This window comes from Cibotium barometz, chromosome 32, assembly GCF_041138505.1.
Source record: "Cibotium barometz isolate CiBa-2024 chromosome 32, ASM4113850v1, whole genome shotgun sequence".
NCBI classification, from domain to species: Eukaryota; Viridiplantae; Streptophyta; class Polypodiopsida; order Cyatheales; family Cibotiaceae; genus Cibotium; species Cibotium barometz.
In genome coordinates, this window is record NC_141077.1 from 7,557,937 (window position 1) to 7,575,595 (window position 17,659).

General features: G+C 44.8%; 1 protein-coding gene across 2 annotated transcripts in view; it reads left to right on the forward strand.

The window, feature by feature from the left end:
• The window catches only part of LOC147619767 (nuclear pore complex protein NUP93A-like), a 110,253-nt gene that overhangs the window by 19,133 nt on the left and 73,461 nt on the right, over positions 1-17,659 (forward strand). For both annotated transcript variants that reach the window (XM_086825601.1, XM_086825602.1), the window contains exons 5-10: positions 257-346; positions 774-1,037; positions 6,334-6,429; positions 6,596-6,730; positions 6,818-6,871; positions 6,958-7,041. In XM_086825601.1, the coding sequence (XP_086681727.1) occupies positions 257-346; positions 774-1,037; positions 6,334-6,429; positions 6,596-6,730; positions 6,818-6,871; positions 6,958-7,041 (723 nt within the window). The remainder of the gene's footprint in view (positions 1-256; positions 347-773; positions 1,038-6,333; positions 6,430-6,595; positions 6,731-6,817; positions 6,872-6,957; positions 7,042-17,659) is intronic.

The window sequence follows — 17,659 nt, forward strand, 5'->3', positions numbered from 1 at the left end:
TTTGTTGCTTGGCGGTCTTCATTTTTCACTTAGGGGATCAGGGTTTAGGGCTTGGCACATGCATAACAATTATAAACTTTGGTATATCAAGACATTGCAGCAAAGGCTTTGTCAATCCTTGTGGAACTCACCTCCTGCTTTAAGTCCCTGAGCCAAGATTTTTCTTGCAAGAGCTTCATTGTATGTATTCCACCTGATGAAGGTATATTTGCCAGTTGCTTTGATTCCTCATGTATTCATCAAAATACTTTGGCAGGTACACGAAATGACTATGCTTTCTGCGATACAAGAAGCACAGAGAGATAATCTTCGAGCATTCAATGACTACATGATGAAGGAGCTTGAGGCAAGAGTCTCCATTTCTTACAACCAAAATTAATTTGAAGGGCTTTCAACATAATGCTCGCTATTATCTCTTCAAACATGATTCCTTGGTTTTCTTCCAATTTTGTCTGCAGTTCTTTGGGAATTTGAATTGTCTGATTAAGCATGTGCTGTAGCTGCATAATAAATGACAACTCTAATGTGTGAGCTAGAGGCTTATGAGCTCTCGAGCTTTAGTTAGCTGATTCTAGAGTGGGATTAGGGTCTTTCTCTGGACACAGAAGAATAGTGCCTTCTTATCTTGTGTGTGTCTGTCAAGGTAAAGTAGAGCTGGTTTTAGCCTCGTAGTTAATGTTGCTGAAACGTTGTTCAGAATTTCACTTTTTTGATGCAATTATAACGTAACATAAGTGAGCTTCTCTGATATCTGGATTTGCTTGTCCTTGCAGGATGAGTGGCAAAAGGAAAAACGCGACTTCTTGCACACTTTAAGCCGTTTACCACTGACTCCTGCTCGAAGTAATGGTGCCCCTTCCATTGGCACAAAGCAAAATTTGAGGAGCCAAATAGTGCCATTTGGCTCAAATTCTTCACCACAAGATACTCAAATACACGCCTCAGTGCATAACACCTTTCTTGAAAGGAAGGCTGCAGCATATGCTGGAGTTGTTGTAAAGCTGAATGCATCTAGAGAGCATGGCACCCCCTTTAATGTAAGTTAGCTCTCTTTTACAGCTTTTGAAGTTAAAGTCCCATTTTTTTCCTTCAAGAAAATATCCTTCTATTAATCACAATGAAAATGTATGCATAATGTAGAATACAACCCTTGATGAGGCAACAAGATACAAATTGTCTGTCTTCCGAGGTGTGAAGAAGCCCAAAGAACAAGAGGAGGGAAGGGGCTCCCTCTCCTGCTGGCTGCTCTTGGTGGGAAGGTACATCGGGGGAGCAGGTGGAGAAAGCCACAGAGGGGCCTATACTTCCAAAGCACACCAAATATACCTGGTAGCAATGCTGATGATGAACTCCCACCTTTGGCATACACATGACCATGAGGTCCATTGGGGCATCAAGAATGTAGAGGCAGGGATATCCGAAATTCGCAAGTGAGTGAGTTTAAGAGCAAGACCGTCACCATCCCTCTGGTAAAGTAGAGCTGCTTCCACCTCTATAGCCCGAGTGGGTTTGGAGGTGAACAGACGGAGAGTCCTTCACCGAACCTGCTACACCTTTGGGCAATCCAAAGGCAGTGGCACTGTGACTCTTGGAGGATGCCACAACAACTGCATGAAACTTGAAACCAACTATCCTTCCCCGTTGTTGGGGATGGCCATAGTTGCGAGACATTTCAAAAACCGCCTTTTAAAAACGTTTCATACAAACTGGGGAAGTTTCATATACAGTTCATACAAGGGGGGGAGTGTATAGGTCAGAAATATGCTAGATTTGGCTTTTTTGTACTTGGCACAGCCTGCAGAATGTATAAACATACACAACAAGCATATCTTTAGCATTTACAACATGTGAAAATAACAAGGTTTGAGAGCTGCCAGCTGGGCCTTGGCAGCTAAGGGTTCAACCTTGGCAATTGCTCAAGACAGGTGATAGAAGATAAATTCATGAACTATGATTCATATTCCAGATGTGCTCTCAAACTAGCCAAACTTAAAGAAAAAGTGTTGAAGAAAACTCCAAGGAACTTCAAAAAAAGTGCTGAAAAAAACTTGAAAAAAATGCTTGAAACGTTTCAAAGTTGCGTACAGGTACCCTAAGGTATGGAACACGTTTTTTGGCAACTATGGCCTGGATGTCCCAAGGAGTCCTTCTCGGAGAGTGACCAATTTGGATGTAGCTGGCCTTAGTTGTCACCAACTACAAAAGCCACAGGGGGGGAGTCCTCTTGGATGCTGAAAATTGCCATCGTGTGTCCTCCTCCTCTTGGGTCCGGTAGAAGTTTGTAATGGTTGGCTGGCGAGGGAGGGGTTGAGGTGACTATGGCTGAAGCCCTCTCTCAAGTAAGCGTACCAAGGACTGCAGGGCAAGCCTCAGGTACCCGTGCGGATCATGTGACTGATGGGATGGAGGTATGTGACTGTCTGGAAGAGTGCATCCACTACCATCGGGGCTGCAACAAACTCTGCCTGGATTATCTGGATTCTGGTGTGGGACTGATAGTTTGCTGTGGATCATATGTGAGAACATCATGACTTGGGGCCTCTCAACTCACTGCCAATCCTCATCAGATAAATCTGCCCCCTAAAGGCGGCTCCATACATCGAGGCTGGTGTGACGAGGGTGTCAAAAAGCCAACCCTTCGTCGTGGGCTCCTCACAATGTGCCTAGAAGCATTGCTGCGCAAGTAAGCTCAAGGTTGCATATCTCTGTCTCACTGTGGCATGTGCTTCGAGAAGCATGGTGAAGCGTGGGTCATTGAAAATGACACCAAGGTAGACATAGGATGAGACTGTTAGTATCTCTTTTCGTATTGTGTGTGTCCGTGTGTGTGTCTCCGCCCATGTGTGAACGGTCACTTATCCACTTATCTTATCCTAGTGTGTGCCATGTGGCATATTTTTATTAGTTGTGTATTTGCCTATGTGCAAAGAAGACAAGTCATCTCTGCCCATAAAAGAGCCCCATTGTACTCACTTTTTATTTGATTCAAGCAACAACGTACATTGAGCTCACACGGTGTACTCTCTTAGCTGAGTGATGGAGTATCCTAATTAGAGATGCTTAGGCTTTTTCCTCCTTGAGCTACACCGACATAGAGAGAGGCTTCTACAAGTGTAGAGCTAGAGATCCCAGCCACAGATCGCCGGCTTCTTTAGGCCTAGCAGCAAGCCACATCCCCCTCCCCATGTATCATCTACCTCCCGTCGAGGGCTCACACTACAAAGAGCCTCGGAGATCAAAGCTGCCAGGAGACCGTGACTACCTGCACGCAGATCACCACTACTCCATCAGGCCTAGTCTACCCAGATCCAAGCACGATACGGCAGAGCTATGGAGGAAAGAGTCCAGAGGCTGCACGAGGGCGCAACAGATGTGAGAGTCCTCCTTGCCCCATGCCCCATGTATAATGTACTACACCCCACCATCTCCACTGGGTGGAATTAGTAGTATAACACCCATCATGATTGTACATCTATAGCATCCTAGACAGTGACTGCATATGACTAGGATTAGCTTTTCATTTCAGTTTTTCTTTCCATCATACTCAAGACATGGACTTGTTGTATACAGATTTGTCTCATAGGCCAATCTGGCCTTCCATAGACGTTAATATATCTTTTCTTTTTTTTCTTTCGTTTTCTCTCTCTCTCTCTCTCTCTCTCTCTCTCGTAGAGTTCACCTTTGGTCCAACAGAGACAATCTCCATATGATCCCCCAGTATGTGAAGCTCAATTTGGATGTGAAGGGGCAGGAGGTATTGAAAACCTTGGTTTTCCAAGGTTAACAGTGAGGTCCCGTTAAGTGCAAAAATCTTGGAAGGCATCCAAATGTCACTGAAGCCCCTTAATTGAAAGGGGAGTTGCACATGGACATGATTTTCCCTTGCAGCCGTCTGTTGGCAAGTTCCAAGGGCGTGTTTGGACCAAGAGGGCAACACCAAAAGACTTCAAAAACTTGTAAATCAAAGAAAAATTGAAAGCAAATGAAACCTGAAATTTGGGCAAAATTGTCGTATTGTAGAGGGTTTTGAGGGTTTTTGAAACTGTTCCGAAGTATCGAGGTTTCAAAAGTTAGAAATAGGTTTTTTTGTGACTATGGTTCAACTTTCACTCCAATAGTGTTGGAAATCTTGTACAATGTACCTTGTGGGGATCTCACTTGTCCGTTGATGGACTCATAGAGGGCAATGATGTTCCAAGGCATGTGAGATGGGACTTCTATCTCTTGTAGACAGTGTAGGAGGCGGGCTTAGAGAATAGTATCAAAAGCTTTGTGGAAATCCGTAGAGCAGTAGTAAATCTTCTGATGTGGTGCTCTGTAACTATTTGGCCTTCCTAGCACTCTATTCACATGATGGAACCTTGCCTGGACACTGGACTGGTGGAAGAAGGCGTGGGGACAAGGACCATAAGGTTTGTACATGGAAAAGCATTGCACAGCTGGACCAATATAGGGCTTCAACCAAGAAGCATGAAAAACATTATGCATAGTCCAACTGTCAGGAAGCTTAGGCTTCATAGAGATATCATTTATCTTTTTAATGATAGGAAAGGGTCCGAAGCTGCGAAAGGATAGTTTTGGACAATGTTTGCTCACTTGCTTCAGTCTTTGCTTCATAATCTGAAGATATACCCAGTCCTCTTCTTTAAAGTTGATGTCTCTTCTTGATTTGTTGGCTTGTCTGGTGTATGCTTCATGTGCTTTGGCAAGGCGTTCTTTGACAGACTCAATGATCTCTGAAAATGTTTCGGTGGTCTTGTTGGCCTCCAAGGAAGGTGATACCATTCTTGTCAGAAGTGACGAGGATATTATAGACGAGCAACAACGGGACGTGGTAGACGAAGCCGAAGTGATTGAGCTTGAACAGATTCTCCTCCACAGGTGGAAGCATGTATCCGGTCAAAGACAGACAATTCTACACGAAGTTTCGAGACCAAGGTACCCATGAAGCGGTATGGCTCGATGAAGAGTTCTTCCCCAAGCACCCCTAGCTCTCCTGGCAAACTACTTGGAAGCAACGAACTTGCCGCTAAGCTAAGCAGGAGGGAATGTAACATGCACCCTACATTGGAGTGCTATGTGACACAATGGCTCTACATTAGTGCATCATTCATCAGTAGGATTTACCTTTTTAGCAATATCTTGTTGTATGCCGTGATCCCATCGTGAGCCCAAGTTCAAGACACAGGCACGAGCTACACAGGTCAGTCTCCACAGCCATAGAGAGTTTGCATGTGTCAATCCTCTTACCCACTTGGAGAATTCATCAGTTAGTGCATGTAGAAGTCTAGCCATAGCAGTAGGTTTGCATTAGTTGCATATAGACAAGCCTATGGGCCAGGCCATGGCATGGCCAGCCCATACAAGGCAGCATCTAGGCCATAACGGAGCCTGGGCAGCTAGTCGGCAGCCTATATTTCCCGAATTCCCCAAAATTTTTTCCTCCTCCCCCCTGCCGCCCTCCCTCTCTCCCTCCCTCTTCCCCCTTCTCAAATTGGACCTAACAGAATGATTTTCCTTTCGAAGATTATTGTCTTATAGGATTTGCATGCATTTTAAATCATTATGCAAACAAGGTGGTGTATGGAAATACTGAACATACTGTGTTTTTCCAGTGCTTACCATACACACTGTACCTTTACATGATGTGTGAGCCATTTTTGCTGCAGCTGCTGTGCTGTCACACCCGTGTCTCTCTAGCCTAAGAAGAGTCTAGGTGGTACGAAGAGGCTTCTTTAAGATATGGGGAGGCTCCTTATCACACACAACGGCTAGTCGTCGTGTTTTGTCCCACCCTGCGGCCCCTGCCCCTCAATGGCGACCTTGTGATGGTATGTGCTATTAGCTTATGGAACTGGGGTTGAGGGTGCATCATTGATGCCATTACGGTTCCAGATGTGTCCTTTCTAGCACTAGAAAGAATGGAGATGGCTCAGTTTCTTGGTCAGTGGGGGTTTGAATACCTTAGTTAAGTGCCAATACAAATGTGCTTGATTGTTTCTATGATATGGTTGAGAAAGGTGGCAGCATGAACAGTGGTCTTGTGGTACACTTCTCTCCTTTTACAAACCTCTGTTTTTTGTATGGTGTGCCATTTCGTAGGAAGAATCAACAATCTTGCTTAAGAATTGAAACCATTGGGCCTTTTGCTGTTCATCAGGCAGCTTAATTTACCTTTAAAAAAAAAGAAACATGTTACATTATACAGTTATATGCTTTTGTCCTAGACAACCAACTCTGGCTTGTCTAATCAATCTTGTGTAATTAGACGAGGCCCTCTTCTCTATTATTCAATCAGCACTTGCACATCTCTAAATCATAAGCTGTCTTCAGGCAGCAGCTGCATTCAGGGAAGCATGTGAAAGTGTGGCAGAGGATGCACAGAGTCCAAAATCAGTTACTATGCGGAAAATTTGGCACCTCATACAGGTTAGGAGCAAGAGTCATGTTGATGGTTTCTGAACCGTGAGCTCTCATTGATGCACGTAATTTTGAAATGCTGTAGATGGCAAGCCTTTGGCTGTGATGCTTTGTTTTTGTGCATGGACCTTGGTTTGTAGTTGATTCTCATGTTAGCTTGCTACTCTTGTTTCAGTGTCTACTTTCAGAGGATGTTGACAGGTCTGGAAGTATGACGAGGAAAATGCAACTGATAATCGGTGCTAGGCATCACCTGGAAGGAGGTCATGAAAAATACATTCGCGATACTATACAAAGTCACCCAGCACAGGTTAATTTTTTTGTGGAATAGGTTGTTTTCAACTTCTGCTGAAGTGTTTGTGAGACAAGCATTGTTTGAATATATTATCGGTCACAGGCAGCACTTGGAGGTTCTACTGGTAACCTGCAACTGATTCGAGCCTTTTTGCGGGTATGAACATCTCTATCTGAGAGGTTTGATGTATGTAAGGACGGCTGTGGCAGGGAAGCATCAATCCCATTGTGTTGTGCTTGTAGGTGCGCTTGAGAGATCATGGTGTGCTAGACTTTGATGCACATCAGCTAAGGAGGCAGCCACCTGTTGACACTACATGGCACCAGGTAATGAAGACCCTGATAAAACTAGGCATTGAATCCGATATGAAATACAGCACACTCGTCCACACAGCTTGTTCCCCCAAGCATACACACCATTGGGCTCTCTCGCCAATTTGGCTTAACCCACGAACTGAGCCTTCCTTTGGCTGCTTGCCTCATACTAGCACTCACACTTACAGCTTGGGAGTGATGATATGCGTCCTCATGCTACCATGTCTATTGCTATCCTTCGGACCACTTGTCCTCAAGCATTCCACTTCATCTTTTGGCCTCGATCTATAGATCCTTGCCCAAAGTATCTAATCATCGGCCTTGACCCACTTGATCCTTGGGAAATTCTGATTAGGGTTATGCGAGAGAGAGAGAGAGAGAGAGAGAGAGAGAGAGAGAATACTATTAACATTCACAAAAGCCCAAAGGGTCTATGAGACCAAAAGTGTTATAATGTGTCCATGAAGTGAAAGGATCATGGAAAACAAATGATGAAAAAACCCAATTAGAGCTGAGCGAAACAAACAACAGCCTTGTAAGTGCAAGTGGTACAATGCGACAATGATTCAATGTGAGGAGATCAAAGTGGGTCCTCAACATCTATGATTGTATACATGTTCTTCACATCCATTGCCTTTGGAGGGGCACTTCTGTATCTTTGAAGGATCTTTGTTGGATGGAGTAGGTGCTAGTGATAGAGATGTTGGGAAATCGGAGTAAAGTGTGGGAACAATCTCTTAGCCTAGGAATCTTCCCTTGAGGTAAGTAGTGATGTCACACCTCGTTTAATAAGGTCAAAGAAGAGGTTGTACTTTCAGCCCATAAAAGGGGCACGAATGTACTCACCAATCAATTAGTCAACAATGTACTTTGTGCCCAATCTTAGTCATGCGTACTCTCTCTCTCTCTCTCTCTCTCTCTCTCTCTCTCTCTCTCTCTCTCTCTCTCCATTAGTATCATAGTCACGACGGCTGTATGCAAAAGCCTCCATAGCTGTTGATCCAACATTGGTATCAGAGCTTGGTTTTCACCCCAATCCATTTGCTCAACCTCGACCATCTTGGTGCTGACCTGCATTCTGCCTCTTCGTCAGCCTTGGCTGCATTCGCTAGCCTGATCTCCTTGTTCAACTTGTTTTGTATTCTCTTTTCACTCTTGCGCCCTTTCGTGCCTGATGCTGGCCGTCTTGCTGCGCTTGCCACCAAGTTCACCGCCCAGCTTCCACGTGTGATCTTTAAGCCTTAACTTTATTAAAGCCTTATTCAATTAAAAGGCTTGAAGTCATTGCCAACTTCGGCCGCATGCTCGCTTCTGACTGCTCCATCTCAACCTTACACACGTCACCGCCATGAGCGCAGACTGGAAAGGTTTCGAAGCCTCGTTAGCATTTGTATGCGCCACTCACCAGATCTGCAGTTTGCAAAAAAGATAGCACCACAAACGTGATCCTCCACATCAACACGCAAACATCAACATTATCAGCCTGTTGATTGTACCTGCGAAAAATTAGGGTTTGTAGCATTTTGGGGATTTCCTTAATTTTCTCTGAAATTGTCTAATTAGATGCTACAATTGTCATAATATTTGGGGGTTTTTGAAAAATTGTACCATTAACCCCTAATTAAGGGCCCTGCAAATTCCTTATTTGGGGGTTTGTAAAATTGAAGCCAAAATTGGCTAATTAAAGGTACTTGCATCCTCTCACATTTTGGGCTTTCTGAGAAATTGAGGCATTGACACTCAATTGAAGCCACTGCAGTTGACAAATTTTAGGGCTTCTTTAATCTAACGTCTCTTTTATCAAATTGAAGCCTCCACCGATACATTGAGAGTCCTTCGGGTGCTTTGCCCTTTCCCTCGGGCCTAAAATGATGAGCCAACCATCCACTGTTTGGCCGCTAGAAGAGAATCTACACCAGCAAACATCATGTATAGGAAGTCTGTGCACCTTCCACATTTTTATGTTTTAGTTGTGTGTGTTTGAGTCAATAAGGGTCCTCAGCTTGGGTCGTCCCCCAAAATGTGTACTTTTTCTTTATTTTATATGTTCCAACTCTGAGATTTCATAAAAGTAAGGGGGAGGGTGACAAAGATTAGTTGCTAATGGCTATACTTTGACTAGGTTTACTCGGGATTCTGTTACCACAACACGGGAGGTGTTGAGTGGTGAATCAGCCTAGGGGGGACTCGAAAGAACAGTAGTTAATGAAACTTTTTTGCGTAAGAGTCTCACCACTGCTTCACTCCAAAGGGGGGTTTGTTGGGAAATTGGAGTTAAGTGTGGGAACAGTCTCTTAGCCTAGGAATCTTCCCTTGAGGTAAGTAGTGATGTCACACCTCATTTAATAAGGTGAAAGAAGAGGTTGTACTTTCAGCCCATAAAAGGGGCACCAATGTACTCACAAATCAATTAATCAACAGTGTACTTTGTGCCCAATCTTAGTCATGTATACTCTCTCTCTCTCTCTCCCTCTCTCTCTCTCCATATCTCCATCAGTATCATAGTCATGACGGCTGTAGTACAGAAGCCTCCATAGCCGGTAATCCAACAAGAGATCCCATCTATGTAAATGCCAAAGAGAGAGAGAGAGAGAGAGAGAGAGAGAGAGAGAGAGAGAGAGGGCATCCTCACTTCACACCTATGGTGCTAGTGTCGGAGAGAGAGGGCATCCTTACTTCATCCCTATGGTGCTAGTGATCACATCTGACATGCCTCGTGGTGCTCGGACTCTCCCTGTCACGGACTCGTACAATGCCATGACTCTCCATATCATTTCCAGTGGATGGGCCAAATCTAGAAGGCATCTAAGAAGACGTGCTTAGGGTATAGTATCAATGGCCTTGCGGAGTTCCACAAAGCAATAGTAAACCTACCGCCCGTGCCTCCTCAATGATGGGTCTCAATGTAAAGTCATAATCTAGGGTAGAATAGATTCTCCGCAAACGTGCGTGTGTCCTAGTCTTGTGCCCATGTCTCTTTGCAAAGGTGGTGACCTTGGACTCGATCACTAATCCGTAAAGTTTGGCTAATGTTTGGCCAATCGTGATGGTGCGGTAGTTATTTGGATCTAAGCAGTCCGGGGATTTATGGATCGGCACAATGTCCGGGGATTTATGGATCGGCACAATCGTGATGGTGCGGTAGTTATTTGGATCTAAGCAGTCTGGGGATTTATGGATCGGCACAATGGTGCTATTTAACCAAGCGAGTATAAAACCTTGGCAAAGGGCTATATCAAACATATCAGCTAGGAAGGGAGCCAAAGTGTCATAGGTGTGAGCGATATTCTCAGCTAGTAAGTCCTCGTGGTCCGTGGCCTTCGCATGCTGTAGTTTATGTATGACTTTAGTACCATTATGTATGGCAATACGGTCAGCTAGTAAGTCCTTGTGGTCCATGGCCTTCACATGCTGCAGTTTATGTATGACTTTAATAGCATTATGTATGGTAAAGAGGGTGGTAGAGGTAGGTTGGGGTAGGTGTGATAAGTTTGTGGGGTTGAGATTAGGAATGTGGGGGAGAGAAAGAAAGAAAGTTGTATTAACGTCTTCAAAAGGCCAAAATGATCTATGAGACCAAAAGGTTACATCATATCCATGAGGTACATCATGCTGGGTACAAAATAGTAATAAAGAAAGATAACAAAAATCTAGAGCTATAAAATCTGATCTAGGCACATGAGCAGAGAGCTCTCATATCACCGTAATACATCCCTCATGGGCCGCTGTGACATGGTTCTCAAGGTGGTAAACCTGAGCTGGCGCGAGGAGGTCCTACGATGTAGATGATGGCCTGAATCCTCCTGTGGTGACGAGGCTATGGGCGAGGGCCATGGGGTCTCGGGCATCGTGTTTTTCATAATTCAGTGGCTCTGTAGAGAGAGAGAGAGAGAGTCTTCAAAAGACCCAATGGGTCTGTGAGACCAAAAGTAATACAATAGTGTCCATGTAAATTTGTAATCTCATCATGGTACAAAAGAAAACAAAGACTAGAGCTATGAGTTGGGAATGTCAAATCCGAGCCATATGATACAAAATGGGATCATCATCATCATACAACCCTACCTTGTGTACTCTTGTAATCTAGGGGTTGTACCTTATCCAAGCAGTCAATGCACATGGGTGCCAGAAAAGAAAAAAATTTGCAGGTTCGCTAGGATTTGATACCAATTGTAGAACACTTGTGCCTATGTGCTAGGGTTTTCAGAGGAAGCTAACCTCTCGGTAGGAGGAGGGGGCCATCCAGGATGTCAAGCATGGGGGTAGTTTGTAGACGGCTCTGCAGATGCATTGGGTGTGGGATGGTGGCGCATATCGATTTGCAGAGGAATCTGAAGTTCTCTCTTGTTTTTGTCTCGCCACGCGAACCTCTGTTGAGGTACTTGCCTTTGCATATGTTTGATACGTAAGTATAAAGGGGGTGGCAGAGAGTAGGGAGCCTTTCGGCCCGTGTAGTTGTGTGTAGAGAACATCATGCACACTTTGTTCAGTGTTTTGCGTTGGTGGGAAGATGGGTCAATTCGGTGTGGCCGATGGGTAACACGTGGCTTGCAAAACTCTATTGGGGAGAGAAAGGAGGATAGAAAGAAAGAAAGTTATATTAACGTCTTCGAAAGGCCAAAATGACCTATGAGACCGAAATGTTACATCAGGTCCATGGAATACATCATCATGGTATTGAAAGCAAAAATAAAAGAAAATATTGGTAAAAAACAAAGAGCTTCAAGCTCTCGCATTAGCCAAGAATATCTAACATAGGGTGTTGCAACATAGTACCCAATGTGGTAAGGTTGAGCCGGCGGGAGAAAGTCTTGCGGTGGTTGTTATATTTCTGACTATACACATGTGGAGGAACACCATGGAAGGGTAGGTATAGACCTTGTTGTGTGTTCTAGGCATGTTTTAGTACATGTGGAAGGACTCCATGGAAGGATTGAGATCCTGGTGTGAGCTCTTGGGATATTGTGGTGTGAGTTCCTAGCATGACTCAGTACATGGGGGGGTGGATACCCTGGTGAGAGTTCCTGGCATGCTGATGAAGTCTCATGGAAGGGTGGACACCCTGGTGAGCATTCTTTATACCTGTATGGGTGGTGCTCGAGAAGGGTTCGGTACAAGATGAATAAATCGGGAGATGGAATCTAGAATATTATGCATAAAGCATTTGTGTGTGTTTTGACATGTATGAATGACTTGTCTTGACTGCGTGGACAATACTCGGTATTTTTGCTTGTGATTGTCCATGGGCTTCGGGGATGCCTGGAAACCTGTGGACGAGTGTGTGCACACTTGTTTGGGATTGAGGCGGTGGTCTTATGTGTTTTGCAGGTGGTAAGTGACCCCAAACTCAATTTACAGCTTATATTTTATTATACTAAGGTTTATGAGTGCAGGTGTTCACATACACTTAAATTTGGGGGGACAAATTATAAAGCGTTCACATACACTTAAGTTTGGGTGGACAACTTTTAAAGTGTTCACATCAAGAGGACCAGTTTTTAATAAAATTTGGCCATTACTCAAATCCCGAGTTGCTATTCTGGGAGGGGAGGGTCAAAATCAGCTAAGCGCCCCCCTTTCTAGCTGTTTTTGGAGGTGGAACACCCTGGGCTTGAGAAAGATGTGAGTTGGGCATGCAAAACAGCTTGGGAGAGCTGGTCGACTACTGACAGGGCTGATTTAAAGCTGGTCGCTTGCCTCCACAACTTCTACAAGCAAAAGCGATTCTTCTCTCTCTCTCTCTCTCTCTCCCTTGAAGCAGGCGACCCCTTTTACAAGGCTGGTCGACTGCGGTACAGCAGGTTTTTGGGATGAACTTTGATGCTCCGAAGGCCCGAGTTCAAGGCAAACAATAGGGCACCCATCTCATCTCTTAGGGTGACCCGTACAGCATGTTTGTGGGCTGAAAACAGTGCTGTCCAGTCCAATTCAGCAAGGTTCTTCGCGACAGATTTGAGGCAAATAGTCTCTAAACCTACGTGAAGCCTGTGGCTCTAAGGGTGGAACCTTCGGGTGGCCAGAGCCAAGGTTTTCATGGTTGGTTATTTGGGACAACACCATTGCTATAGGGTGTGATCACGTACTAGAGTGTGGTTGTGCACGAGGAACTCTTGGAAGCTTGAGTTTGAGGACTCATGCAATTGTTTGATTTGTTTTCATCTTATTCTGGATGATCTGGTGCCTGTGTGAAGAGTATTTACTCTCTGGCACCCGTTCTCTTGTACTGGAACACTTTGTTGGTAATAAAGATAACTTCTGTCCCTAGTGCTGTGTCTTGTGCAGGTTTTCATATTGTTGTTTCAGTGATTTCAAAGTATGATGATGATATTGTTAGATGCTATGTATGATGCCATGATGTCATGTATGGGATAAGTTTTTGTTTTTTTTGTGCACACGCTTCTGTATTTGTTTTTTTGTGCACATGCTTCTGTATTTGTGACAATGGCGGAAAATGATGGCTCTGGTCCTCCTGAGGTGACGTGAGTGTTGGCGGCGGCCACTATGTCGGGGGCATCAGGCTCTGCATAGCTCGGTGGCTCTATCTAATGTTACTCCTCTTGGTCGGGCTCTTGCATTAGCCTGGAGGTCGGGGGAGTGGGTGGATTTGCTCTCGGGGCTCTAGTCTGGAAGAAGTCAATGAGAGCTCTCTGTGCTGGTCCTCGAGCAGGTGCAGTTGATTTGGGTGGTAGTAGGGATTCCTTGTGTTTGCGGAGCTCCAGAAGAAAGAGCCCCAGGCATCTCTGGTTTGGAAAATCTAGGATCCTAGAGAGTGGTCCAAATCCCTCTCGGAAGAGGCAGTGGAACCTCTTGTTGATCTCATAGTATACTAGGCATCTGCATATATAATAAGCCTTTGTTTTAGCCTCTGTATGACAAATCTGGCATGTCCTGTCCTTTGGTGCAGCTTCTCTTAGCCCATATCTGGCTGTTTCCACTCTCAACTGGTGGGACGAGGTGCGGATCTATCCAATCGCACACTGCACCCCGATTGAGAGATGTGTATCTATGCAATGCAGGTGTATGATGAAGCTGTCCTCCGTCATGTGAAGAGGATGGTTGCTGTAATAAGCCAACTTCGTCCCTAGGGGTTGGAGGGGTGGATACCAGGTCCTCTGAGTATCCAATATCACAATGTCCTGCCTGATCACCCTATTCAATTCTATGCGGCTGAGAGCAAAGGAAGGGGCCTCTATGCTGTACTGAAATGGTGGGAGTGCCCCCATCTGCATGCCATGCAAACCAAAGCAACTGCTCACATCTGCATACCAACACTGCATGTACATGAAGTGTCAGTTGTCTCGAGGACTCTAGGGCAAGCCGGGGGTATCTATCTGGTGGGAGCTCCCATAGTCTGTGCCAGTATGTGACTGTCTGGAAAAGAGCCTCTATCACGATAGGGGCAGTCCCCATCTCCGCTTGCACAAGCTCATGCCATTTGCGAGTTCATAATCACTAGTGGCCTCTCCATCACCTACCATGTATCATATACCTCTCTTGTATCTGTCATAGCTGACTCCCTTCTCAATATCCTCTTGTGGTGGTATAAATTGGGACCCCAAATGGGAGCTCCATACAATAATGTAGGTGTGACTAATGTGTCCAACACCGAGAGTTTCTTCCTCGGCTCCTGAAACTGTATCTATGAGCAATGCCTCTCAAGTGAGCCCAGAGCTGCATACCCTCACATTAATCTGGTTTCAGCTGCCTTCTGCATAGAGAACTGAGGCCCAACAAAAGTGATCCCAAGATATACCTAATAGACCACATACTCCATGGGGGACCTACTATATGTAAACTGAGGTGCGGATCTATCTACCCATTGTGGGGATGTGTTAAAGATCATAACCTTAGTTTTCCCAAGGTTCACCGTGAGGTCTCGATCCTCGCAAAAGCCCCTAATGCATCCAAGTTCCTGTGTAGCCCCTCTGGTGAATTAGAGATAAGGACAATGTCATCTGCATACAACAAGATAGGTATCAAGACTCCTACTAGCTATGCTCCTGATCCTCCCTGTCTATCTATGTAGTTAGATATCTCATCAATGTATAGCCCAAACAGAGTAGGAGATAGGGGGCAGCCTTGTTTCACTCCGATAGTGCTGTGTATGACATCTGAGTCACAACTCCCCCGCCCCCCCCCCCCCCCCCCACCCGCGGGGCCTGTACTCTACTAGTGACGGACTTGTACGTGAATTTCCCTCGAAGCACATCTGGTGGTACTCCCATATCCTGCAGTCTCCTCATTAATCTGGGCTGTGGGATGGTGTCAAAAGTCTTGTGGAAATCCACAAAGCACCTGTATATGTGATGCCCATGAGCTCTCCCTTCCTCAATTATACCCTGTAATGTGAAAATGCGATCTAGTGTGGAGTGTCCTCTCTGAAAACCTGTCTGCCTTGGTACTCTTAGTCTTGCTCCTCGGCCCATCTGCCGAGCTCATGCTCAAAGCTCGATCCATAGATCTTGGCCAATGTGTGACCGATCATAATAGTCCTGTAGTGGGGTCACCTGCCTTCGGAATGAGCACAATGGTCATAGTCACATGGAACGGGAGTGGGAACAAGGCCCGATTTTTGGAACGTGGAACGGGGACGTTTGGACTCGGAATGGGAACAAGAACGACACGTCATCGAGAGAGAGAGAGAGAGAGAGAGAGAGAGAGAGAGAGAGAGAGAGAGAGAGAGAGAGAGAGAGAATGAAATGAAATGAAATGTTATATTAACGTCTTCAAAAGGCCATAATGACCTATGAGACCAAAAGTTACATCATGGTGGATCTGATACAATGTCTGGATAAAAAAACCCAGAAAATGAAAAATAAAGATGATACTACTGGCACCTAGAGAGAGAGAGAGAGAGAGAGAGAGAGAGTTTTCTTTATACTTTGATTCATCCAAGGCAATATGGATTTATTAAAGATTAGAATATTTTGCATAATATACTGAATGTACAAATTGGAATTGATTATGCAAGGGCTTCAAGGCAAGAGGTGGTTATGATTCAACTAGATATTGACAAGGCTTATGATCACGTTAGTTGGTCTTTTCTTTCATAGCTTATGCAGGCCATGGGATTTGGCCCTTGCATGTCTTCTTTGATTTATACTATTAGCCAACATGCAATGGCTAGGCTTATGGTTAATGGTCGGGTGACTGAGCCCATTCATTTGACGAGATTGGTCAGGCGGGGATGTCCACTTAGTCCTCTCTTGTTTGCAATTGTTACACATCCAATCTTATTTTGACTGGATATGCTATTGGAGGATGGTGAAGCTGTAGGGCTTCCAAGCAGATGGTCGGCTAGGCATTGACATATGATTCTTTCATGTTCCTTAAGGCTCAAAGAGATAATGTTCAGAAGGCTATGGCTGTTTGGGATTCTTTTGGTCTTACTTTAGAGTTATGCATTAATATGTAGAAATTTGCTCTAATAAGTTGTACTGAGAGCAATTTGCTTGGTTTGGGATGGAATCGGCAAGTCATACAAAGGGGATGCATCACACGCCACTTGGTTATCCGATTGGAGTTGATATTGATTCACAGGCTTTGTTGGCATGGATTTCTGCAAGGATAAATTATAAGTTTGTGTATTGGAAATCTCAGGGTTGCTGTAAGATTACTTCCTTCCACCAAGCCGTACTCTTCCTGATGTTCCATACCCTATTAGCCTTCTCAGTGATCCAACGCTTATCTTCTACCATCATATGGTACACTGATCGGAAGGCTTCTATTTAGTGTGTGCCAACACCTCCTTCCATGAGATCATCAAATGATAAAGGAGAGGTGAAGCCACCACTCGCACCTGTTGGGAACATTTACTATATCCCACCACGTACCATGAATCCTAGTATTACCATGTACAAGTGCGGCCTCCTCTATGAGGACCTTAGCCATTACCACCCATGGCTCTTGAGATACACACATATCTTGCAATAAAGACCATCTCCTAGCGACCATATGTAATCTGACATCTAATAGGGCTGCCTCTCCACTCTTCTTCGGAAAGTTCCCAAGAAATCCACATCTAACTGCCCTGGCTTATTTCCTGCTCTTTTACATAGCATAAATCGAATTGGCTATTGTATCTGCTGCAAAGCTTTGCCCGTCCATGGCAATAAAGGCAAGAAAAAAGATATCATGTTAATCATAATGGATTGTTTCACTTTGAGCCACACATGCATAGGCGGCTTGTGGTCTACGATTCCATATCAAGGGAAGGTGTTCCTATGGCGCATGCTAGTTGGAGGCCTACCATTAGGGGACCAGTTGCGAAAGCGGCGGATTGCTTTTGGTAATTGTGTGTTTTGTACTACACGCTTGGAACCATGTCTACATCTTTTCATTTCATGTCGGGTGGAAAAGAAGGTGTGGGATTTCCTTTCTCGCGTATGGACTCCATTGACCGATAGGCCCGTAAAGGTTAAAGATTGGATTTTTGGCAAGATTCCGAATGGGCCAGATAACCTAGAATATTCAGTTTTCTAGGTGGACAGGTTCGTGGCATATCTCGTTAACTAGGAATGCCTTCATATTTGATGCAAAAGTTGGTATTATAGCTCACATAGGTCGTATAAAAGGGCTACTATTGTGGCAAGTCTCTTCCTTGCAGTGAGCTCATTTGGTGGAGAATGAC